Source organism: Mytilus edulis, chromosome 5 (genome assembly GCF_963676685.1).
Source record: "Mytilus edulis chromosome 5, xbMytEdul2.2, whole genome shotgun sequence".
Taxonomy (NCBI): domain Eukaryota; kingdom Metazoa; phylum Mollusca; class Bivalvia; order Mytilida; family Mytilidae; genus Mytilus; species Mytilus edulis.
In genome coordinates, this window is record NC_092348.1 from 38,469,193 (window position 1) to 38,494,561 (window position 25,369).

The window sequence follows — 25,369 nt, forward strand, 5'->3', positions numbered from 1 at the left end:
TTAGCTCGGACGTTTGTGATGTAGATATTTTAAATAATAATACTTACATTGTACATTCACTGATATATCTGTTCTTCGAAGACGTGTTCTATTTAAAGGATGAACTACTAAACAACGGTATATCCCGGCCTGATTCTCCTTTATATTTGCTACAACTAGAGTTTCATTGGAAAGGAAATCTGTAAAAAATCCTGTTCTGTTTGTTCTCCATTCGAATGAACATTTCGGATAGCAGGTCGCAGTACAGTTAATAGGACCTAATGTGGTTCCTTCTGTAACATTGAAAACTGTGTTTCCAGGTTTCAGCACAAAATTATCCGGACCATCTACATCAATTAAATAAATATGATACAAACCATAAAAAAATGCAATCAAAAAGATAAAGAGGATTAAACTTTAAGAAGAGGTAAAAGCAGGACAGACTACACATGACAAAAAAGCAAAACACTAAGAAACAGTTAACGAATAGATATACAAATAAAAAACAATACTGAGCAACAAATCGAACTGCATTATAACGCGGGTGGGAACTCTGTTATTTTAGAAGGGTTGCACATTGATGAACGTGTACATGGTATAGGTCTTCTAGTAGATACTAGAAGTTGAATGATTGTTCTTTGAACATGGTAACTGCTTGAAATATATTAATATAAATGCTACCTATTATTATATCGGAAAATGTGTAATATAAATTTCAAAGTAAAACAACAATATGTATTTATGTTTGAAGATATTTTGGATATAATAGTTTATTCTTATTCTTATTATCATGTTTCATTTTATAATAATTGATCATTGTCTTAATTTGTCAAATTCTGATACACTAAATAAAGGCAGTATTGGTTAATATTTACGCACGTTCCATTTTGTGCAAAATATATGCTGGTTGGTATTTAAACATTAACAAAGCTATTTACTTCAATATGTAAGAGCATAATTCATTGTTACTGTATAACTGTAGAATAGTCAAATCGTGTATAGATAATGAGTGCAGCATTAAAATGGCACACATGTATATCAACTTCCAAGCAAGGACCGATGTTCTTAAACTCGGAAATCAAATGCAGGATTTCGAGAAAGTTTGGAGAGCCGAAAAGTTTGCTTCGGCAGCTGGTCATATCTATCACCAAACAATTGATATCACACATTCATTTATTATATATTACTTACAATAAGGATCCAAAGTAACATCATCACTCTTGATAGAAACTTTTTGAAGGTCATCAGTTGCCTGACATGATATGTCTGTTCCTTTATCCGACATAGTAAGTGTGTATATTGTTAACTTATTGTTGACAGTAACTCCTCGATGGTTCTCATTAAACTGATATGACAGCTGGGAGGTCCCATATTCTGCAGGCCACCGTTGTGCCATTGAAAGACATGTAAAGGTTATGTTATCACCGACAAATGGATGATCAGCGTTAAGGGTTAACGTTGGTTTCATTGGTTTAGCTAAAATATTTATCATCAGATTCATTTATACTTTATTTGATTAAAATTGAATAAAGAGATGTTGTGTGATTGCCTATTCACTATAGACCAGATAAAGAAGATGCTAGCAACTTAAGGTCACCGAACGATCTTTGACAATGACCAAAACCAGAAACAGAAACTTGACAAAGACAGTTATAAGTTGTCGTGGGTTCACATCTGTAATATTTTTATGTTATAAATAAGGTTTTCTCTATTGAATTGTTTTATATTTTTCATGTCGTGGCCTTTTATAACAGACTTGATACGAGTTTTTCTCATTGTTGAAGGTCGTACGGTTGCTTTGGTGAATAGCTGTCTAATCACACTTCCTGAATTTCATATAAAAGGCCCTAATATGACAGAATGTAAAACAGTTCAAATGAGAAAACCAACGGCCTGATTTCAGAACACAGCAAACGACAAAAACCCTAATTGTGAAATGCAGCAACAGAAGACAACTATTGAGTTACACACTCCTAATTTGGAGTAAAACATACATAATGTGAACCGATTAAACATATTTGTGTAACGCCCAGCTTAAACTAAGGACAGTTGTGTGACAACATTATATACGACCAAACTAAAAAAACAACATTTGAACGGGCTAGACTTATGGACTATTTTCAAATAAGCTACTTCAAAGGATCGACAAGGTTTCATGAATATTACTACATTTACGAGTTCTGATTATAATCTCACCGTAAACAAAAGGATGTGACATCCAAAGTACAGCCAAACTTCTTAAAATACTGTTCTACGCTAGACAAAGGTTTCATCTACAAAACACTCATCACTGATGCTTGAATAGAAAACGGTATAAGTACGAAGGTCTATAGCAATGAATTCCTAAATTCCAAACCAAACAGCTGACTGTATCTTTTTTTAGCGATTTTGAGTAATTTGTTGAAATGAAGTCTTTGGCTTGATAATTTACCCATAATACAAATAGTGCGTTCATTGAAATCTTTAACATCACTTATGAAACGGACATGCCATTTTGTTGGAATATATAAAAACCTTTCTGTGCACTATCACATTTAATAGTTGACATGGAAATCCCTAAAATCGGTCCATAAACTTTAAAGATGAAACGTACTAAGATGTTGTCAAGCAGAAATTGTACAGTTTTACTCATCGCATAACACTTCAGGTAAACTTTATATCTAGCATATTTACCTTTTTAATTACAGAAGTATGTTATATTTGGGTTGATGCAAATTAATTGGAAATCATAAAATTGAGAATGGAAATGGGGAATGTGTCAAAGAGACAACAACCTGATCATAGAACAGACAACAGCAGAAGGTCACCAACAGGTCTTCAATTCAGCGCGAATTCCCGCACCAGGAGGCGTCCTTCAGCTTGCCCCATAACAAATATACATACTACAGTGAAACCTGTTAAAACCGAACCTCTTCTGGACTTAAGATTTTGTTCGGTTTTGGCCGATGTTCGGTATATTCAGGTTCACAACGCACTTTGTTTGATATGACGGTGCTTACGAACACGTTTGGTTTATACAGGTTTTCGGTTTATACAGGATTCGGTTTAGTCAGGTTTCACTGTAGTTGATTCGACAGGACGACTTTTGATTAATAAGATGATATGGAAGTGTCATGTAGAGGGCCGAAAAATCAAATATGTCAAGAGAATTGTAGATGTAAGGGCCATCAAATTACTTAATTCATACAACATATTCAAAGACATTTTTACATTCTACAAATATTTGATACTTTTATGAACACATTAGGTGTTTTTTCAGAAGTAAACAATAAGTTTTAATATACATCATAAAGCAAGTTTAACGCACTGAAAGATGTAATAAAGAGCACAGAAGGGGCGGCGATTACACGATATTTCAATGGTTTATTGAGTTAGTTTAGTTATAAGTTATGTTCTATTGTAGATATCTAACATTGTTGATGTAAAGTGATTTTCATTTGAATATAAAACACTTATTGTTATCATATTAGTTCTATGCAATTATTTCTAGAAATGTTTATTGAATAATTATATATATTGCATTGACTTTGAGACTCGTTAAAGTTTTTCTTTTATCAGGACTAAGACCCAATAACGAGTCTAAATGGTCATAAAATCAATTGAATGTAAAGCAAATTCAACCCTATCACAATATGTCTACGATTTTAGAATGTTTTATATTTTGCAGTAATAATAAAACCATTGAATGTTCCACGCTTTATACTATTATTCCCCATTCGCTACTATACTATCGACTACATCAACTCATTTAAACGTATTGTTTTGTAAACTAAAATGGAAAACATAGATACAAAATCCACATAATGGGTCAGGATAAATCGTTTTTTGTTAAGAACCACACTTAATTGAAACACTTAATACACCGACGATGATGTCGTCATATTTTGGTCTTTTTAATCGACATCATATTTGTTGAGTTTGGTGGATTGTTATTTCAACAGACAGTAAGTATTTATATCGGAAATAGTTGAGCATCATTACAGGCCGAATATTTTTTTTACTCATATGAGGACGTATTCATACAGAACCTTCTAAAAGACAAAATGAAAATTAATCTTTCAAAAGTTTTTATTTAACTCTCAGGTATATTAATGTCCCGGTCCGGGATGTTAAGATTCCAGTTAAGTCGTTAAATCTGTAATGTTATTGATTTAGTATGTCCTACTTTCGATTGTGATATCTTAACTCAATGTGAACTTGCATGACCGATGATGTATATGTTCCGGACCATATGAGTATTTGGACCATACGCGCATGGTCATGACCATATGGGTATACACTCATATGGTACGACCATACGCGTACGGTCGGAGTAATTAACACTCTGTTACACTCTGTTACACTCTGTTACACTCTGTTACACTCTGTTACAGTTTACTTTTTAAACCTATAAACTATTCATATGGTATGACAGTTCATTAAAAAGACGCCATCATATAGATGATTTTATTATTATAATTATAGAATAACTAATCGATACGCGCATTCGTTAATTAATGTGTTGTTCGATATCTTGTTGAATATTTTTCTCTATTTGAATTCTTTAATTAGTTATTCTTTTTATTACATTGGCAAATGGCTTTTTTTAAAGAAATTAATGTAAAACATGTAAGGAACTATATCTTTTTTCTACGTATTCACAATTTGTATTGATCCGCCGTTATCCAATCGGAAAGCTGACCCCGGTTTGACCCCATTTCTTAAAGCAACAATGGACGTCATGTGATTACCATATATGGGCATTTTTTAACCAAAAAAAGTGAAGTTCGTTTTTTTGGAATTTGTAGTTTTTTGCATTAATTAAAACCAATTTCCTTACAAGTGAACATTCTTGAGTATATTAGAAATATATTACTCAACTCAATTATGGATTAAACTCATTTTTTTCTCTCAAAATGTGTCTTCAAAGTCAAGGTGTTGACGATAAAAATTGGTCACAGAAAATTAAAATCGTAATTTTCTTTCTTAACTTCTCGGGAAGCTATGCTGAATTTAAATTATGTAATGTAACATAACTTGAACTATGATATGTCAAATTTGTGCCAGTTGATATGCTAAGATACGCAAATGTGCCACTTCGATGTGTCGATATTTCTGACGAAGCGGGGCCGACGGTAATTTCTCGAGTTACGTCCCTTTGTTTGACACTATCATGAACAAACTATTGTTATATCAAGCACCATATGCTGTTATTTACATGTGGATATTATTAAAAATTATCTTATTAATATATAATTATATATATTAAATATATTTTGATACTGTAAACATTTGCCAAAAAATTTTTAGAGAAACACATTTTATCACTTTTCATAACTCAGTCCCAGTGAAATAGGCCCTATGTGCCATAATAGGGTTAATAATTTAATATTAATTTAATATTCCAAGAGTTAATTTAATATTCATGTTTTGGTAAGTATTTTTACTGCTGCAACCAAATTATTTTAACACAGAAATAAATATCTACTCAATTTATACAAGGGGTAGTCTAAATATTCATGAATAATGGATCAAGACAGTATTAAAATGATAAAAAAACAGGAATTCCTTTTCATTACTGACACTTGCAAGTTGGTCCTACCCTTTTCATTTAAACTTAAAAGAGATCATAATGAAAGTATTCTGAATGTAAAATCTTCATTATTTTAAATTTATAAAAGGAAAATTAGTTTGCAATCCTTGTATGAACAAACTAAATATAACAGTACATGTTGTCTCATTGATTTCATGCAAGTTATAGTTCTAATGAATGGACTCAAATTATAAAAATAACTCACTAAACCAATAAATAAATGGTGCTAAACAAAATAGACTCAGTAATATTTTTCTTTTTCTATTTGAAAAAAAATAATAATAACATTAAAAAAACTATGCATTTTTACATTTATATAAAAGTATTTCAGAGCAGTTTCTGGGGGCTAAGTCAACAATTATGTTTTAGATCACAGGTCAAAATTAAGTCACACTTCATGTCAGTATGATAATGCTTTGAATAAGATTGATTAAAATGATACTCTGAAAGAGATTGTTTGAAGGCAGCAACCATTTATTTTCGGGGAGGGGGAACTATGGATTTTTTTTCCAGACAAGTTGAAAACAATTCTTCTCTTTCAATTTTAGCATTTCATTTAATGGCAGCTGAGGGTAAAACAAACATTTATTTTTCTCAGGGTCAAAAACAAATTATTTTTTATCCAAAAATTGGAAACAATCTTTTTTTCTCTCAAAACAATCAATAGCCACCCCCTACCCCCACCAGAAAATCAAATGTTTGTTGGTTGTCTAGTTCAAATTTAGAGCAATACTTTCTCATTTACTTTTGCAGGATTCCTTTATCACAAAAAAAATTATATTATTATAAACAACGAATGTGTTTTATGTCAGTCATCTAAAGCAGTTAAGGTTGTGCAAAGACAGTATATTTTTAGATTTCCTTACCTTGTTTTAGTTAAGTCATACATTTCACTGACTTAAAGGGAATAATTAATCCAGTCAAATATTCACAGCTGATCTCGCCATTACACTTTCAAACAAACATACTAAATGTGTGTACATTGACTGTGTTCAATGCCAGGTGACATCGATGTGTAAGACCGAAAAACTACAATGTCAAAAAATGTCTTTCTTTTGGAATTTAGTTTACCCAAGGGGTAATTGAACGTTATACTTGAGCTTTTTTTAAATTTTGATATACGTTTTATTAATTGTTTGTATAGTACATATAGTCTTTGTTAATCTGTGAAAAATAGAAGAAAATAATTTTAAACGACGATCAACGGCATTACGGGATCGTTAAAAAGCGGCCAATTTGACATGTTTTAGATTTTTTTTCCTTTTGATAATAAACTCCATGATTAACAAATCGAAATAAATCTATTTCAGACCTTAATGGCAAGTAGGAAACTGAAAAAAAGATAAACTTCCAAATTGGCGCCAAAAAAAAAAAAATCCGCGAAATAAACGCAATTTTAGAATGGCGGGTTTTAATATCAGTCCCATTGTTGTCTTAAGAAAGTAGCAACAACGGTCGTTTCTAAGGGCTTGCTTTCCGACTGTATCGACGTCTTGACAATGCCTACTGTTGTATGACGTCAGAGAGTGAAATAACCACGTTTATTTCACATGTGAAATTATCGGTATTTATTTAACTGGGAAATCAATGTAATAAATTATAATAAAAATTAGCTAAATAAGAAGTAGAAGTTTCACATAGTTAATTTAATTTTATTTTACTATGCGAAAACTATGATAAACATATTTTATACCGATGGTCATAACCGATAGTCATTTTTTTTTATTACGAGTAACTGAAAAAAAAAATATTCTTGAACTGTTACACAAGATTTGAAGGCACTGGAAAGTTACATAGTTTATTTAATTTGTCTTGTGAATATGGTGTATTACTGTCATGTTACGATATTTGAGATCTATAGCTTTTTAAAAACACCGTAGATATATCGTAATGGCCAAAGACCTCTATATCACTGTACGCAGCTACAAAAAGGCTAGCTTTTCACTCGCAAACAAAAGGTGTAAATAAAAAAGGTCGTGCACAACCAAGACTTGCAAATGCAAAAAAGCTATGATACCGTGTGGAGGTAAATGTCACCCAAGCCTACAATGTTAATAGAGATGAAAACTAACTATGGCATCAATGTTTAATTTTTACGTAGTATTTGAATTATTAAAAATAATACACTGTCATGTAAGTAAACCATCATTCTATTTTGGATAAAGTTTTTGTATTATTGAAACTTTTAAATGTAATTAAAAAAAATACCTATATGGTCAAAATACTCATATGATCCGGCCCGTTAATAACCAAACGAGTATTATACTCATATGGTCCGACCTTACGCGTACGGTCCGACCATACCCGTATGGTCGGACCATATGAGTATACGCATATGGTCATGACCATAAGCGTATGGTCCAAATACTCATATGGTCCGGAACATATACAAAGCAAGAGGAATTTGCCCTATAGACACTCCAGGTCTCGCTACTTTTGGAATTCATTAAAAACCCTCAGTTTTTGTTTGTGAACTGATTTGTTTTCTTCTTTATTATTGTGATGTTTTGAATGAATCTACTGTCGCCTCGCCTTAATTATAGCCTTTCAGAATGATGTAATAGTTATTTTATTTTTATGTCTGTTATTTTTCTGAATATTTGGATATCAAATGGGTATTGGGAATCCCTATCATTGTATGTATTATCTAAAAGATTCGATAATAGTCTAACTAATACGTTAACCTATTGCTTCAAAAGAATATATCTATGACAGTAATTGAAGGTGATCAGCGAAAACGACAAAACTTCATAAATTGACTCACTTTTGCGCGGATATAATCTGTGCTCAATTATATTTTAGATAGAAATGCAGACAATTTTTTTTTCATTACTAAATTAGTTAATTTTTTCACATTGAACCAGGTTGACTAATAAAATCTATCCTTTATAAAGATTAATATCTGCTTCATTTGCCAATTTTAGTCATAAATAGCAACAGTTTAACACATAAATCAATAAGCATCGTCGAAAAATTACACATAATATACTCGGTATGACCCAAAGACGCAAGCATTGTCAAAGTTGATCGTATTACCGTTAATAAAACGGAAATAGCCCCTTTAAAACTCGGAAAGTAACTGTAGTCTTGTAGTCACATCATAACATTAGAATAATATTAGTACTTCGATTTTTGAGAGGTACTCTAACGCTAAAATAGATCAGCGGAAAAAGAACCCATTTTTTCTTAATTATTTAGTATATGTATATGACGCCTGTATCCCTTGCTGATAATCAAATATAATTTTAGAAGATGTGGTATAATTACAAATAAGACAAAATTCAACATGAGTTCAACATGAATTCGACAGAAGTGGATGTAAGCAATTAAAGGCCTTCAAATATAGGATACACGTTAACTCATACCGCAATTGCCTATAAAAGGCACTGAAAGAAAAAAAAAGTGAAACAGTTCAAAGAGAGTAAAACTAACGTCTTACTTCATTATCAAACAGTTTACAAAATATATGATAGACATAAACCAAAGGCAAACGCTGAACAATGTTCTTCCTGAATTAAGTATCAATCGGTGCACATCCAACAGACTTAAGGTAATGCCATCAAAAAACAGTCTGGGGAACACATGAGCCTGTGTAATGTCAAAATATAAGTAAAGGGTATCAACATGGTGTCAGATAATGAATTCTCGTAAATCAGCATCTTATGCAACATATATTTAGTAATGTTTCAATTTTCACAAGATACAAATCAATGTTATTAAATACTAATAAACACAACATGTAGTTACAATCAGGCATTAGCAGCAAGTTTTGATATATACACACAGTCAGAATGAGCCAGAAGAACATCTCCAACCAAAAAGGAAACGTTTACAATCCGGAACGAAAAATCGTCTCATTTGTAGTACATTTTTGTATACAGTTTAACGTGTAATTTAATAAGTATAAATATAAAGAGTTTTAAGAAAAAAATAAGGTAACGAAAAAAAGTAAATTCACAAACATTCTGAACTCCTATGAAGTGTTTCTAAATGTACAAATCAAAAGTCATTTTACAAATCGTTACTAATTTTGTCCGTTACCTGTGATTCATTACAATACAGAAAAAATGAGGCTGCTATTAAAAGTGTGCAAGTTGTGCCCTTAGGGGATATTCATCACCTGTCAATAAGCTTTTTATTCCAAAGCGTACATAACGGTTCTTAGTCAGGAATCTGATGTTCAGTAATTGTCGTTTGTTCATATTATTCATAGGTGTTTTTCGTTTTTTTGTATAGATTAGACCGTTGGTTTTCTCGTTTGAATGGTTTTAGATCAGTCAGTTTTTGGGTCCTTACTGTTCGGTGTAAGTCACGACTCCGTGTTGAAGACCGTTCTTTGACCTATAATAGTTTACGTTAACAAATTGTTTTTGGATGGAGAGTTGTCTCATTGGCACTCATACCACATATTCTTGTATCTATCAACTTTCGTTGACCTATAATGTATTAAACTGAGAGTGGAAATGGGAAATTTGTCAAAGAGACAACAACCCGATCTAAGAGAAGACAACAGCCGAAGGCCAACAATGGGTCTGCAATACAGCCAGAAAATCCCACCCGGAACAAAATATGCACTAGTTCAGTGATAATGGATGTCATACTGAACTCCGAAATATATAAAAATAAGTAAAATATAAAATCATCCAAGACTAACAAAGGCCAGAGGCTCCTGACTTGGGACAGGCGCAAAAATGCGGAGGGTAAAAATGTTTTATTTTAGATCTAAACCCTCCCCTATACCTCTAGCCAATGTGGTTTACTTTTAAAAATTGTGACTTGGATTGAGAGTTGTCTCATTGGCACTCATACCACATCTTCTTTTATCTATTAAAAGTTCTGTTACCGAGGCTAACTCAAATCTGGACAAAGATTGGTGAACAGAGAGAGAAAGAAATATAATGGTTCGTTCCTTCGTACTTTTGATCCTGATGATCTAAAAAGAAAAGAAATGACAAACAGATTTATAATTAACCAAAGGAATGATATCGTGAACTTTTATAATTTATATAACACATTTGGAGATTTTTGTAAAAAATGTATGATACGCTTCAAAAAGGTCTTCTATTCAAAGTCTGCATAGTTATTACTTAAGATATATATTCATAACATACCTGTTACAACTAACAAACAGCATCCATCTACAAGCTCATTTTCACCTTCCGCTATGTACAGCCCAGCATCTGTCTCGTTCACATTGATGATGGTGATATGGATGTTTTGGGAATCCGTTGAATTTTTGTTATATTTGTATTTTGTAGATTGAGAATTAGGAATGATTCTGCTGCCTTGGACAGAATATATTTTCAACAACGGTGAAAATACATCAAAAAATTCCTTGGTACCTGTCGTCCAAGCTAAGGCAACATCGTTATTGGTGTCAGCGTTGACGGTATTGTCTGAAAGATAATATCGATGTTAATAATGCAATGATACAATCAACAACCAATGTATACACGAAATGAACAAATTTTAAAAAGAAATAAAAATAAATAAAATAAGAAAAGAAATTTAATTAACCTCCATACACTTTCTTTAAACCTCTAACATGTCTAAATATCACTCGTCATTTGTCCTTTATGAACCAAAAAAAATCATATTTTGAAATTATCATCAAACGTTACCATATATCCTCAAGAAGTATCTTTTCAACTATGATATCACCAGTCATTTTTTTTAACAATCTAGCTAATTCTATAATGCACAGTTTTGTCTTTATGTCATGTGATTTTTAGCTCAACTGTTTAATACTTACATTGACATACATCTTGTAAAATTGAACCAAATGTCAAATGCTCAACTAGTTAATTAATCATAATATTTTATAGAATTAACATATTTATTGGTGCCGTATCATTAGTTGAAAGTAGTTATCAAAGGTACCACGATTATAATTTAGTACGCCAGACGCGCGTTTCGTCGAAATAAGATTCATCAGTGACGCTCATATAAAAATATTTATAAAGCCAAACAATTACAAGATATCTTTAAATATTTTGTTTCGTTCATAGTGAAACTTATAACAATAAACACCTAATAGAGATGTCCGGGTTTGTTACATGCATTCGCTTATATAATTATTTGACGTATACTACATATACTATCATGAGCAATGGAACATGATTCAAATTATATTGTATTCTATCAAAAACTGAGATTGGTCAGATACTTAAATAACATCTATTTTATTAACTATCAAAACGGGGCTTCAAAATAATTGTGAAAATACCTATTCTAGTGGTGTTTTTAGATCTTTAGAGTACATACAATCTAAGACTTTCATCTTGCAATAGTATCAAAACATTTGACTTTACTACAATTTACACAAGTATTCCCCATTCCAAACTAAAAGACAAATTGAAAGAATTGGTATTGCTTTGTTTCTTAAAAAAAGAATGGCCAACGAAGATACAAGTATATTGTCCTAAGGAGGGACTGACATTATCAAGATGCTTGATTTTATTGATGGACTACATATTTGTTACGATTGGACGTGTTTTTAAACAGACATTCGCATGAAAACTAGGTGTGCCCCTCTTTTTGCCTACTTGTTCCTTTATTATTATGAGGCTGACTCCATACAGGAACTTCTTAGGAAGAAAGATAAGAAGTTAGCAATATCCCTTAACTTTACGTTCCGTTATATAGATGATGCTCTCTCACTAAATAATTCAACATTTGGTGACTATGTTGAACGCATCTTTCCCATCGAAGTGGAGATAAATGATACAACAAATACAGTTAAGTCTTCCTCATATCTTGACTAACATCTATAAATTGACAATGATGGTTGGTTGAAAACAAAAGTTTACGACAAAAGAAATGATTTCAGCTTTCAAATTGTGAACTTTCCATTTCTAGGTACTCATGATTATGTAGCAACATTACAGCAGCGCCTGCATGCTAAGTATATTCTTTCCGAATTGATACGATATTCAAGGGCTTGTGTTTACTATCGTAATTTCCTTTTTTTCTTATTATTTTGAACATGAATTTGCAATCATACCACATCTCCGTATCACTATAAATGTATCAACATTAAAAGAAAAGTTTTAAATGAAATACATCGAATAGCCTGGGTAGGAACATCTAAAGTATACAGTCATGAATAAAATACAGCGAATATCCTAATAGAAACATTCAATGTAAGAGGTCGTGAACAAAAACGATATACCTGTAGATATGATACCCACGGGAATAATCTTACAATGGTTTGTACTTGGTACTTGTACCCTAACGATTTCAGATCATTTTGGCGGGAATTTTACCAAGTAAAAAAACTAAAAAAATGGTGTATGCATATTTAGCACCATCCCTCCCGTTAGGGGCTTAGTATCCTACCATCTTGAATTATATAAGAAGAACACATCATGCCAGCAGCTGGTTTTAGAATAAATGTTTTATTTCCGATGTAAAGAACCTATAAGTGAATCAATATCAAAACCACAATATTTAATCTTTTATGACCTGACAACAGTATCGTAAGTCTATTCCTTCTTAATAAGTCTGTTTAAAGATTTTGTTAGCTTTTGAGTGAATGCCGTCGAGTTTGTCCTTTTTAATGAATTTTACTATATCGAATTAAACGTATAACATGTCTGCTTGTTGATTTATATTTAACTGTTATTTCGGTTATTTGTAAAGGCTTTAAAAAGACTCTGGCCTATTTTTGGTATGTTTTGTGTCTTCATTAGGCACACAATAGCTGTCCACATTGTTGGTGGAAATTGCGACTCTTTACTTACGTGATATTTAAGGTATTTTAAAATACAGGTTAAAGTAAAATGTGTTTGATTTCAGAAATCATAATTTGTCTATAAAACAATCAAGGATTATTTTTTTATATATATAGTAGTCCTTTATTATTGTCCTATTGTTAAGTTTCTTTTGTGACCTATTCTGACATCGAACTCGGACTTCTTTTTAACTGAGTTTTACTGTGCGTATTGCTGTGTGTTTGTTTTCTTTTGCATTGGCTATAGGTATAGCGGGAGGGTTGCGATTATTTAATAATCCGCGCAAATGTAATGACTTTTCAACAGGTTAATTTCGTATATTTTTTTTTCGGAAACGTATGACGAATACGCTCAAACGTTACGCGCTGATTCCAAGAGTCTCCATACCCTCTGTTCCATTGACTTTGTTTGTAAAAAAGAACCGAACGTATTTACCAAAATGTACGATCTATGGTTTGAAATATAGTCATGTCAACAATATCCGTTTTATCTAGATACTTCATTTTTTTTAAATTTCGAAAATGTTTTGTCTAAGTTAGACTAGTTATCCAATGTTGTATTTGATGTGGATCGTGTTGCACAAGTTTTACTTTTCTATGTTGTCTTATGAAAACTGTCTTTCGGTCGTTTTTGTTTGTTTTTGACATATGATCGTCAGTTTGTTGATCACGTATATATATAAAGAATACTGAAAATAACCGTTGTTGAACAACACAGTCATAGTGATATGCAAGACAAACCTTTTACATTTTAAACAACAAACTGAATGCGCTTCGAAGTTTTGTCAAGCAACCTGTTATGGCAAATGTAACATCACCCTCTAATGACGAGAGAAAATTAAACAATTTCAGTTGCAATCCTCCATTCAGAAATCATAAAAGATCACAACAGAAACATGTTATCAAAACGATAACAAAAAAAGCCCTGAGACTATGGAGGTTAAATGTACAACAATAATTTTAAATACATGTAAACATAGTCCAAAAATAAAACTTACTTGTCATCCAAAACTTCTGTTCAGTTACGCCTGACCACACTCCTCGACTTATGTATTCTATTTTGACAACATATTCTAAGCATAACTTTAGATTGACAAGCACACAGCTTGTTACTGGAAATTCTAAATACTTATAGTACTTTGATGAGTCGATTGCCACTTTGCCTCCTTTTGAATCAAATAGAGAAATCACAGAAGTATTTACCTCTTGGATTTTTGCGATTGTCCATGAGATTGTAGCATTTTGTCCGATCACATTTATTTTGACATTTTGAGGTGGTTTTAGCTCATTTGAAAATAAATTAAAAAAAACTGTTTTATGTCAATTAAAGAAAACTGTTATTATTACGATAGAAAAACAAAGAGAGGGACTTTTGTCAGTATCTCAATATATTTACGTTTTAAATTTAAAAAAAAGTACTTTTACGTTACTTTACTAGGCTGCTTTATTTATTGACAACGTGTAACACGGAAGTTACGGACAGCCGCTTTCCCCCAGCGGTGTAAGGCTTTCTTTATTATTGATTTGAAATTAAAATTAAGACCCCAAGGATATGAACTTGTTGACATGACTTGCACATCGAAAAACTAATTATACTTTTTGGATATTTTGACTGCTTTAATTGTTGAAAGCGTACTGTACGACACGCAGAAGTTTTTCTTGAAAGTGTACTGATTAGAAAATCGTTCATTCATTTTTTTTAGTCAACATGGTTCCTTACCAATCAAGTACTGAGCATTCTATAAAAAAGACACAAAAAAGCATCTTCTGTAATAACCATAGACTCCAATGAATTCATGTTTGCAGAAGTTAGGGCTGTATTGAAATTATAAAGAAATAGTAATCTGTTGTTAATTGTACTAAATGCATACGGCTTGCGTCCATCACTTTCACGTAAGTTTTACCAATTTTCGTTATTTGTAGCAATAATGAATAGAATACAAATGTTTGAGGTTCCATTTTTAAAAACATGATAAACTCACATGAACAGTCTCGTGTAAGAAGATGTGACACAGGATTATTTCTAACTAATAAGGCGACAATAAATGAAGATTATGGTTTTTTTTTTAAACCTAGTTCGCTTTTGTTTTGTTTTGAAAAATATGTATGATCCGTTAGGTATAAGGGAAGCATTGCCACTTCTTTTCATAATATTTCTTTGTTCCGATTCAAAGGTCCTGGCCAAGATAAAGGAAGGTGGTAACAAAACATATTTTCTTTTACATGTACATTGTTTCACATATCATACACCCTTATACAAGGGTATTGATCGGGGTGGAGGGAATAGGGGGTCTTCGTTTCTGTTTTCCTTAGACCTATATACTTTTCTGCTTATTTTTCTAATCTTTAGAAACAATGGATATTCTGTAAATACTTGATAATTCTATTGTGGACATTGTACTCAGTGTACTCAGTGTATGTTTACACTATTCTTTTATGAGTTATTCTATATATTTTAGGAACCCAGTTTCTGTTCTTTATTTTTTGGACAATTTTTCTCTATTCTAATTATTACATATTCTTCAATCCCATATACATCATTCTATACATATAATACGTCAGAACTTAGATGAATTGGAATTTCTAATCTGGTGGCACAGCTGTATAATTCTATACTGATTGTCTTAAGGTGGTATGAAATAATTGGAGTATACATAAAAAAATGATAGAATTTGTTCATACTTTGCCAAATGTAGTACATATTTTGATTTGTTCAAAAATATAATAAAAATGATAGGTCACCGAGTATTTTCTCAGGTTGGAAGTTATAACACAAATGACACATTGTGTATGGATTATACAGGAACAGTCATTATTATGTGATTAGTAGCTTAACTCAATGATATAATTGTTAAATAAAAGAAAGTTTTTAGAGAAAGCTTTGAGAATATTAAAAGAAAAGATAGGATCCAGTACCCTTTTTCCGGCTAAAATATGAAATAGCAAACTCCATGTAGATTCTTTCAGAAAATGCACTACTTTAAAGTGTTCCTCCCCTTTTAAATTGCAATTTAAAAAAATTAAAAAAAAAAAAGGAAAAATAATCTACGCTTTAATAAATATTAATATCTTAAATTTAAAATCTTATGAATTTGTTCTTTTAAATGAAAATTAACATTAGTTATCTGCATTCCTCATCAAAGTTTGCTTATTTGATTGAACATCTGGACCTTAGATTCTCTGTTATTTACAATCCAAGATGTAGAAAGAAAACATAACACATATATTGTGCTTCAATGCGATTTTGTATTAAATAATTTTTCATGGAATATGTGGTGATAGAAACTATTCATGTTTACCCTGTAAGGACAACCTCAATGTGAAGAGTTTCAAGTTCAGTGTCAAAAAATTATTATGATGTGTATTTGAAAAGGTCAGTGCCTTCCCGTTTCATCATTGCTATTAGTAAGAAGTGGAATCATGTTTTTTTTTGTTTTAAAATTTTCACTTTCATCCGGAAACCAAATAATTCAGGATCTCGGTTTCCAAACCATGATCTTGGTTTCAAAACCCGCGATCTCGGTTTCCCAATCCTTGATCTCAGATTCCACATCCGTAATCTTGGATTAATAATCCGTAATCTCGATTTCCAAAAAGCGATTAAAGAAGATCGCTGTCCTTGACGTTTTTGACTTATGTCAGATATACTGAATCCTCTGATTGTATCCATCTTGTGCCAATAAATAATGTCATGCTTAATATCCCTATTTTTGTCATAATTAGATTACGTATAGCACACAAGACTTTGAGATCTTATAAAATCGTTATAGCTTTTTCATAACTTTTGTAGGAAAAAAGCATTAATTTCAAATGATTAAAACATCTAGAAAGAATCGTTCCCCACAATATTTTCAGGAGCTTTAAATAACTCAAAATCAGAGATATATATTATCACCATTTTTGTCTATCAATAAATGACTGACTTCAGTTTTTTAAATAGCTATTTATTTTGTAACAGAGCAGCGAACATCATAAACTAATAGATAATCGATTGTTTTTTTTTAAACGAGAGGGTGTTTGAAGAAAGTTTCTCTGCTCCAATCTCACCGGAATGAGCGCGCCACATCTACATCCAGTATTTATGCATATCTTGACTAGCCTTGGACTTGATAAAGAAGAAATGTTTTTCTGTGTTGGTGTTGTTCGGTTACAGCAGTAAAATATATATCAAAATATTATCAAAGTAATTCGTGTATTAATATATCATTGCGCAGAGTAACTGTTATATTAAAGCCCTATTTCAGTTCCTATAACTGTTTTAAAGATAATAAACTAGGTTAACTTAATAGGTACAAATAGTATTTGTTTTACATATGTCTGTTGTTCAAAATATATTTAGTAAAAAGATAATTAACTTTTTTAATTATTTTCACTTGTTTATAACAGGAATGGTGCTAAATATCAATATAAATCAAACAATAGTACAAATAAGTTTGTTCATAAAAAGTATCGACGCAAGGACCTAACACGTAAACTACTATCAGAACCTGTTCGTCAGAAATTTCGACACACAGAAGTAGCACATTGGCGTATTACAGTGTATTTAAAACAGTCGCACAAATTTTACACAGGCCAGTTTATAAAAAGGCTCATCACATATTTTAAATTCACCATAGATTCCCCAGGTTTATCCAATCATGTGTTAAAAAAATGGCCGAGACGGGCTACGACCTTGGGTTTGAAGGCTTCGTATTATATGATTTAGTACGTTTAATAAAAGCAATTTGCATGTTAGAACCTCGAGCAGTATACACAGTAAGTATTTATAACGTACAACATGCTTTGATTTGATTTGATATGCCTTTTCGGAGGAAACAAACTCGTTTCATATGATGAAAAAATGACACCCACCAAAAATGCTTAGAAAAGGTAGTCACGTGACATCCATTGTTGTCTGACGAAATGGGTTTAAACATAAATCCAGATGATAGGTTTGTCGGGTCGTATTTGTGTATTTCGCATGATAGTAACAAGTGTTTTTAATCGTTGTTTCATCAACAAGCTGGAAGATGACTTGATAAGTTCGGGTCAAAACCGAAACATCGCTGATATGCCAGGGTCAATGTTTTTAAGGCTGGGACAACGTATGTGACGTCACAAAGCAGCGAAATGCAATTTTATTAAGAGCTGAGCAGAGGATACAGAATGTGGAACAACCGATAAGACAAACTATCACTGAAAAAAGTTCCAATGATAAAATGCGCAAAACACCTTTACAATCTGTTATAACTTCCCAAATATGACTAATACTGTCAGAAAAGCGGGACCCTTTGCATGCTTTGTACATGCATTAAAATTGTGGCTGTGAAATTCAGTATTCGGACAATGACAATTTGAGATTTTTACTTTCAGTCATATCAATGTTAAAGGTCAAATAACGATTGGAGTGAAAGGTCAAACCCAAAATGTGGTAATTTTAATTACAACACACCTTCTCAAGATGCATCTGAACAGTTTGTCATAATAGAAAATAAAGGATATGAGTATCAATTCATGAAACAAATAAGTACACGAACAACAAAAAGCGCAGAAAGCAAACAAACAACACTTACATTGTTCTTTATCTTAAAGTCAATCAGATGCTTTCCCGCCGTCTATATTTTCTCTTAGACCAATTAAGACATAATAAGGAAATTGATGTAAGAGTAATTTTATAAAAAAAAAAAGTAAAGCTTTAAGATAGTTGTACTCGATGTTTAAATGCAATTGTATCCAAAAATACAACTTTTAAATATGAAATATAGATTTTTTTTCTTTTTCTTGTCTTTAAAAATGAAGATACTATACTGATTACTAATGAATTTACAAGAACTAATAGATGATAAAGGTCAACATATATCAGAGCAATCAAAAATTCTAACGGAACAACAAACTTTTTATACAAATTTATACTCAAGCAATAAATTAGATTGTGATGATTCATCATTTTTTAATCATAACATTAAGCTCACAGAAGAGCAAAGAGATTTTTGTGAGGGAAATTTAACTTTTAAAGAGTGTGCTGATTCGTTAAAATTTATGACAAATGGTAAAAGTCCAGGTTCTGATGGGTACACGGTAGACTTTTATAGATTTTTTTGGAAAGATATTGGTCCTTTCATCTTTCGGTCTCTTCATTTTGGATATGAGATTGGAAAATTTTCTGATTTTTAGTATCAAAGTGAAACTACATGCATTCCTAAGGAGGGGAAAGACAGACAGTATATTAGTAACTGGCGCCCTATTAGTCTTTTGAATACTGATATGAAAATAGCTTCTGCTGTAATAGACTTAAACTAGTTTTACCATTTGTCATAAGTGATACACAAAAAGGTTTCATTCAAAGGTAGATTTATGGATGAAAACACACGCCTTTTATATGATTTAATGCACTATTTTGAGGAAAATAATAAGACAGGTCTTTTATTACTTGTTGATTTTGAAAAGGCCTTTGATTACTTAGAATGGTTATTTACAAAAATTCTTTAAAAAGCTTTAATTTTTGGCCTTCAGTTTGTAAATGGCTTGAAACTTTATATTCAGGGACATCAAGTTGTGTTATAAATAATGAACATACTTCTATTTTTTTTCAATTGGAAAGAGGCTGCAGACAAGTAGATCCTCTTTCACCCTATTTTTTTATTATTGGTGTTGAATTACTATCTTTAAAATTAAAAGATAATCCTGAAATGAGGGGAATAAATGTAAACATTAATGAATCACTTTTAAGCCAGTATGCAGATGCCACATTCTTTATGTTAGATGGGAACAAAATATCGTTGAGGGAAACACCTTCATGTTTTGAATCTTTTTATAAAATTTCAGGTTTAAAAATAAATGCTTCAAAGACAAAAGCACTATGGATTGGAAACAAAAAGTATTCAGATATGATTCTTTGTCCTGATTTAAAACTTCATTGGTCACATTACAATTTTAAACTTTTGGGGATTGAATTTTCATTAGATTTAAACTGTATCACAGAAATTAATTTTGCCAAGAAGATTAAAGAAGTCTCTGCAATCCTGAAAACCTGGCAACATCGTAAACTAACATTATTGGGGAAAATTACAGACTGTAGTTAAATCTCTTACTCTTTCAAAATTGGTACACTTAATGACTGCATTGCCAAACCTATCACAATCAAGGTTAACAGAGCTCACTTCACTATTTTATAATTTTATTTGGAATGGAAAACCAGAGAGAATTAAGCGTAACACACTTATTGCCAGTTATTGGTGATGTTTCACAAGGTGGACTTAATATGGTACATCTTCATTCCTTTAATATCTATTTAAAAATTAGTTGGATAAAAAGACTGATGTCAAACCCACTTGGTGGCTGGCAGCAATTGTTACTTGCAGACCTCAAAAAGTATGGGGGTGAAAGGGTTTTACATATAAAGAAAGAAACGCTGATTGAGATTTCTAAAAGTTGTAAAAATCCTTTCTGGAAGGATATTTTACTATGCTTTTCTATCGCAAAACCTTATACTGAGAATGCTGTCAGTGACAATTTATCATTAGATATTTTGAACTTTTTTTCTTTGGATGATTTCCCATAGTATATTCAATTGAAACAAGGAGGTGTACAGTCAGTAAGTGACCTAATTAATAAAGAAAATATGAATTTTTATAAATTTGAGCAATTTCAAGTAAGAGTAAAAATCAACATTTTTATCAAATATCATGGTCTGATTTCAAGAATCCCTCAGACTATGAAAAATGCCTTAAAAAGAACTGTTTAAAGCAAGATTTGGATAAGCCTGATAATGGTGATATTTTTTTTAAGAGAATTATAGGTAATGTGAATTAAAAATTTAGTAAATAAAGTTATTGAACTACCAACAGTCAAATTTTCGAAATGGGAAGAACTGTTGATTATTTATTCAACAGAATGGTCAGAATATTTCAGGATAACCAAAAAATCCTAAAGAGATGTTTATTTAAGAATCTTTCGAATCTTTCAACACAAATTTCTGCATAGAATCATAGCAACTAATACCTTGTTATACAAAATTAAATTGAAAGACACCAAGATGTGTACTTTAGTAAACTTGGTGAAGAAACCTTTTTTTGGAATGCCCAATAACTTTTCAATTGTAGCAGTCTTTTTCAAATGTAGTAAATCATTTTTTGTAATCTTTGTTCTTAACAAAGAGAATGTGTTTCTTGGTTGCAAACATGAAAGTTTATTACTGAATCTGTTAGTCATAATTACAAAGAATTATTTATACAAATATAAATTAAATGAAACAAAACCAAATATGGTTGGGTTAAAGAATAGAATACAGAAATGCCAATTTCTTGAACATTATATTGCAGAGAAAAATAACAGAGTCCAAGTGTGTGAAAAATGTTGTTCTCCTTTACATATAATATTTAATTAATTATTGTGACATATAAGGCCAATTAAAATTAATTGATAGATTTTCATCCCCGCCCGCCCCTCTGAAATCGTCCCGCCCCGATTTTTTTTATTTAGGAAAAATTACGATTTCCGGATTTTGTTCATGTCCGTTATCGGTAAACATCGATAATTTTGTTTCATTTAAAACTTCCTGATTCAAATTTCGGTTTTTATTTCTTCGAGTTATCTAACAAAAATGATTAAGTCGACATATTCTGCAGCTCTATGATGTCAACATCATGTACCGAGAATAGAGATAGATTACAAGAAGGGCATGACATATTCCGAGTTTATACGAGTTGAGCGCTGTGTCCAAGAACGCAAATCGCGGTATGTCACAAATGATTAGAAAGCCGTTTTTTTTAGTTATACAATGACTTTGTGCTAGGAAATTCGGACTATGAATTCAATGATATCGAAAGCCAAGGAATCATGGAACACATTGGTACAAAAAAACATGTGAGGATTACAGAAATTGACACCAGAAAGAACTTGTTAGATTGATTACCACCATATATTGAGCTAAAACGAGGGTCGACAAACATTAATATTATAGCAATTCGTTAGATTTTAATATCCATGGCTATCGTTTTTTGTTGACAAACAGCAAACACCCTCTGTCCCAATACCCTCAATATAGTAATTAAACCACAACTTCTTTTTGGTTCAGTTCATGTTTTACATCATAATTGTATTTGCATCTTGCTTTAGCACCAACCCTATTACTTTCAACATTGTTGGAGTTTTCATTTAGACACTGGCTACGGTTACATGGAAATGTAACAATAATAAAAATATTATTGTTACATTGGAGACTAAATGCCGGAATGCATGGTTGGGTAAGGATCTGTTTAATTACGAATGTAACAATAATTATTAAGGCTACGGTTACATAGCGTTATTGTTACATGAAAAACAGCAATGTACGATGGGACTAGTAATATGTACTAGATAATAAAAAATGAAGACATTTATTTTATATTTGCAATACAGACATTTATTACATACAATTTATTTACTGTAATTTTTTTTTTTTACAATGACAATTTCTACAAATCAAGTAAGTGGTTTTTAAAATCCGACACATTTTTTATGAACGAAATTGCGTCCTCCACGGTTACGTGTACATTCAGAAGTTCTTAGTATTTAAGTTACAGTTAGCAAACTTTGCTTTTGATGTATCAATTTGGGTCAAGTTGTATAGCTGTATGAAATTTATGTCTTGATTTTGTTTAAGTTTCGCCGGTTTAAAACGCATCCCAAAGTTTTTCACCCTAAACAAAATTGGTTCAAAGTATAATGACAGTAATAGGAGTAGGTGTGCAGTTAAATACTTTAAAAAAGAAAAACTATTGACCTATATGTTTCGCCTTTGACACTCCTAATCTTGAGTAGTATCTTTAAGAACATCAAAAACATTAATACGTAAAACTATTCAAGTTAAACACCATTTGATTGTTGAATAATAATATTTAATATTTATCAGTATTACAAGTATTGTTTAGTACATATGAAAGAATTAAGCAACACAACTATAGCATATTTAAGTTTAATAAATCTAGCGTACATTGCTGTTTTTCATGTAACAATAACGTAATGTAACCGTAGCCTCAGTAATTATTGTTACATTCGTAATTAATCGGTTCCTCACCCAACTTTGCATTTCGGTAATTAGTCTCCAATATAACAATAGTATTTTTATTATTGTTACATTTCCATGTAACCGTAGCCAGTGCCTTTCATTTAATTCTGTATTCATAATACTTGTATTGCATATATTTGTACAAGTTTGCTTAAATTCATGGGAACTTCAAACCATCGGTTAGAAAACAAAATAAATTTGATGTAGGTATAGTCCAACTGAAGTGAGCATTAATTTTCTCCATGTTTACAAAAAACAATGATAGATAGGTTTCTAAAGTGGCATTTACATGTAAAACAGTCAATTGTGGTTGCCTATCAGAGATATTTATTTTTAAAGAGTTTGAAAATTATGAACGATTCCTGATACATGAGTCATACATGTATATATACGTGATATATTAGCTTATTTTACACTTGTTTATACCCCTGTATAGAACTCGTCACTAGAGGGTTTCTTATGAAATAAAATTTAAAAAATAAAATCCTCCCACCCGCCCCATTTTAAAAAAAAAAAATTTGGATGAAAATCTACTTATTAATTTTAGTTGGCCTTAAATGAGAAATTTTATTTTTATTTTTATATATATTATGAGAAAAAATTCATCCTTCAGCTTTTGATTATTTTTTTGGTCTTATAAATATATTTTTTTTAAATGTAAGTCAAGATACATATTGTAGCATAACAAATGAGTAAAGAGTATTTGTATTGTATGAGAGAAAGTCAGAGAGCGAGAGATTATTACCAAATAAAACTTATATGTAACCTTAAATATTATAATTGTAAAAATCAATTTGTCAGTGATAAAAATTGTATACTGAATTATTTTCTAGAATATGTAACCCCTTAATACCCTTGTCAGGTGGTAATGTAGGGGTACATGTATGTTAAATCCTTACTATTGAAAAACAAATAAAAGATAAAAAAAAATAAAAAAATTACAAGCCCTTTTGTTTCATCTTTGTCAAGTGAAATGAATAATTGATTTGTACCTACTCACCTTTAAACTACTATAATATACTAGGTATCCTTGTTTAATTGATAAATACCGAATATAATCTCTTAGATAATTATATAAACAAAATAGCGGTACCTTAAAAAAATAAAAATAAAACAATGCATGTACAAATAAAAATAGATAAAAACTCCATCAACCAATTCTATGAACTTCTCCGTGTTAAAGTATTATACAACGTATGTGTCAGATAAAATGTATAATTCAAAGCCGTGTTTTGGTAGGCAAGGAGAGAATTTTTTTCGTTTTTATCCATATAGTGTTTGGTTTTTCTTCATAATGTTAATTAATATTTTGTTTATCACTTATGGCACAAAAATTTAGAAATGTTTGAAATATGAATTTGAAAAACATGTTTAATTCTAAAACTAACTTCTAATGTCTGCATGTGAAGAGAAATGTTTGAAATATGAATTTGAAAAACATGTGAAATTCTACAATTATTTCTATTGTCTGCATGTGAACGTTGGGTTGGTTTCACAATAAAAACTTACGACTAAGATTGGTCTAAGGTCATGGAAAAATCAGTATATTTACGATTAATCTTAGTCGTACGATTTTTTTGTGAAATCGACTTCTGATTCCCATTTAGAATGAAAGTAAATATTTTTAGATTATTGGTTCCATGATAAAACAGGTATAATATGTAATGAAATACAATATCACAATTCAATTTTATCGTGTTACATGTACATGTGTGTACCTTTGCAAAAAATATCTAAATAGTCAATAGCGGCGGCATTTTAGCCCATCAGATATTTTGCAGTTTTCTTAAATAAAGCGTGAATTTGGAATAATGATATTTCGCGTCAACAAGTATATTAACAGTAACCGTTTCTGTGATACAAGAAATTGCATTATAAAGTGTACTTATACTTACATATTGGAAACAAAATTTTTCTCAACATTAAGGAAACACACGATTTAACGAAAATAAACGAGAAAAAATTGAAGTTTAATACAGTAAAAAAAAAGGCATTCTAAAGTATAACATTCATTACCAGGTTTATTCAGTTTCCATAGTTATCAAAAATAAGGTTGTTA

General features: G+C 31.1%; 1 protein-coding gene across 1 annotated transcript in view; it reads right to left on the reverse strand.

The window, feature by feature from the left end:
* LOC139523628 (neural cell adhesion molecule 2-like) overlaps positions 1-25,369 on the reverse strand; it is a 58,715-nt gene that overhangs the window by 22,721 nt on the left and 10,625 nt on the right. The window contains exons 3-5 of the mRNA XM_071317793.1: positions 10,663-10,947; positions 1,171-1,455; positions 48-326 (exon numbers count right to left, since the gene is read on the reverse strand). Coding sequence (XP_071173894.1) covers positions 48-326; positions 1,171-1,455; positions 10,663-10,947 — 849 coding nt within the window. The remainder of the gene's footprint in view (positions 1-47; positions 327-1,170; positions 1,456-10,662; positions 10,948-25,369) is intronic.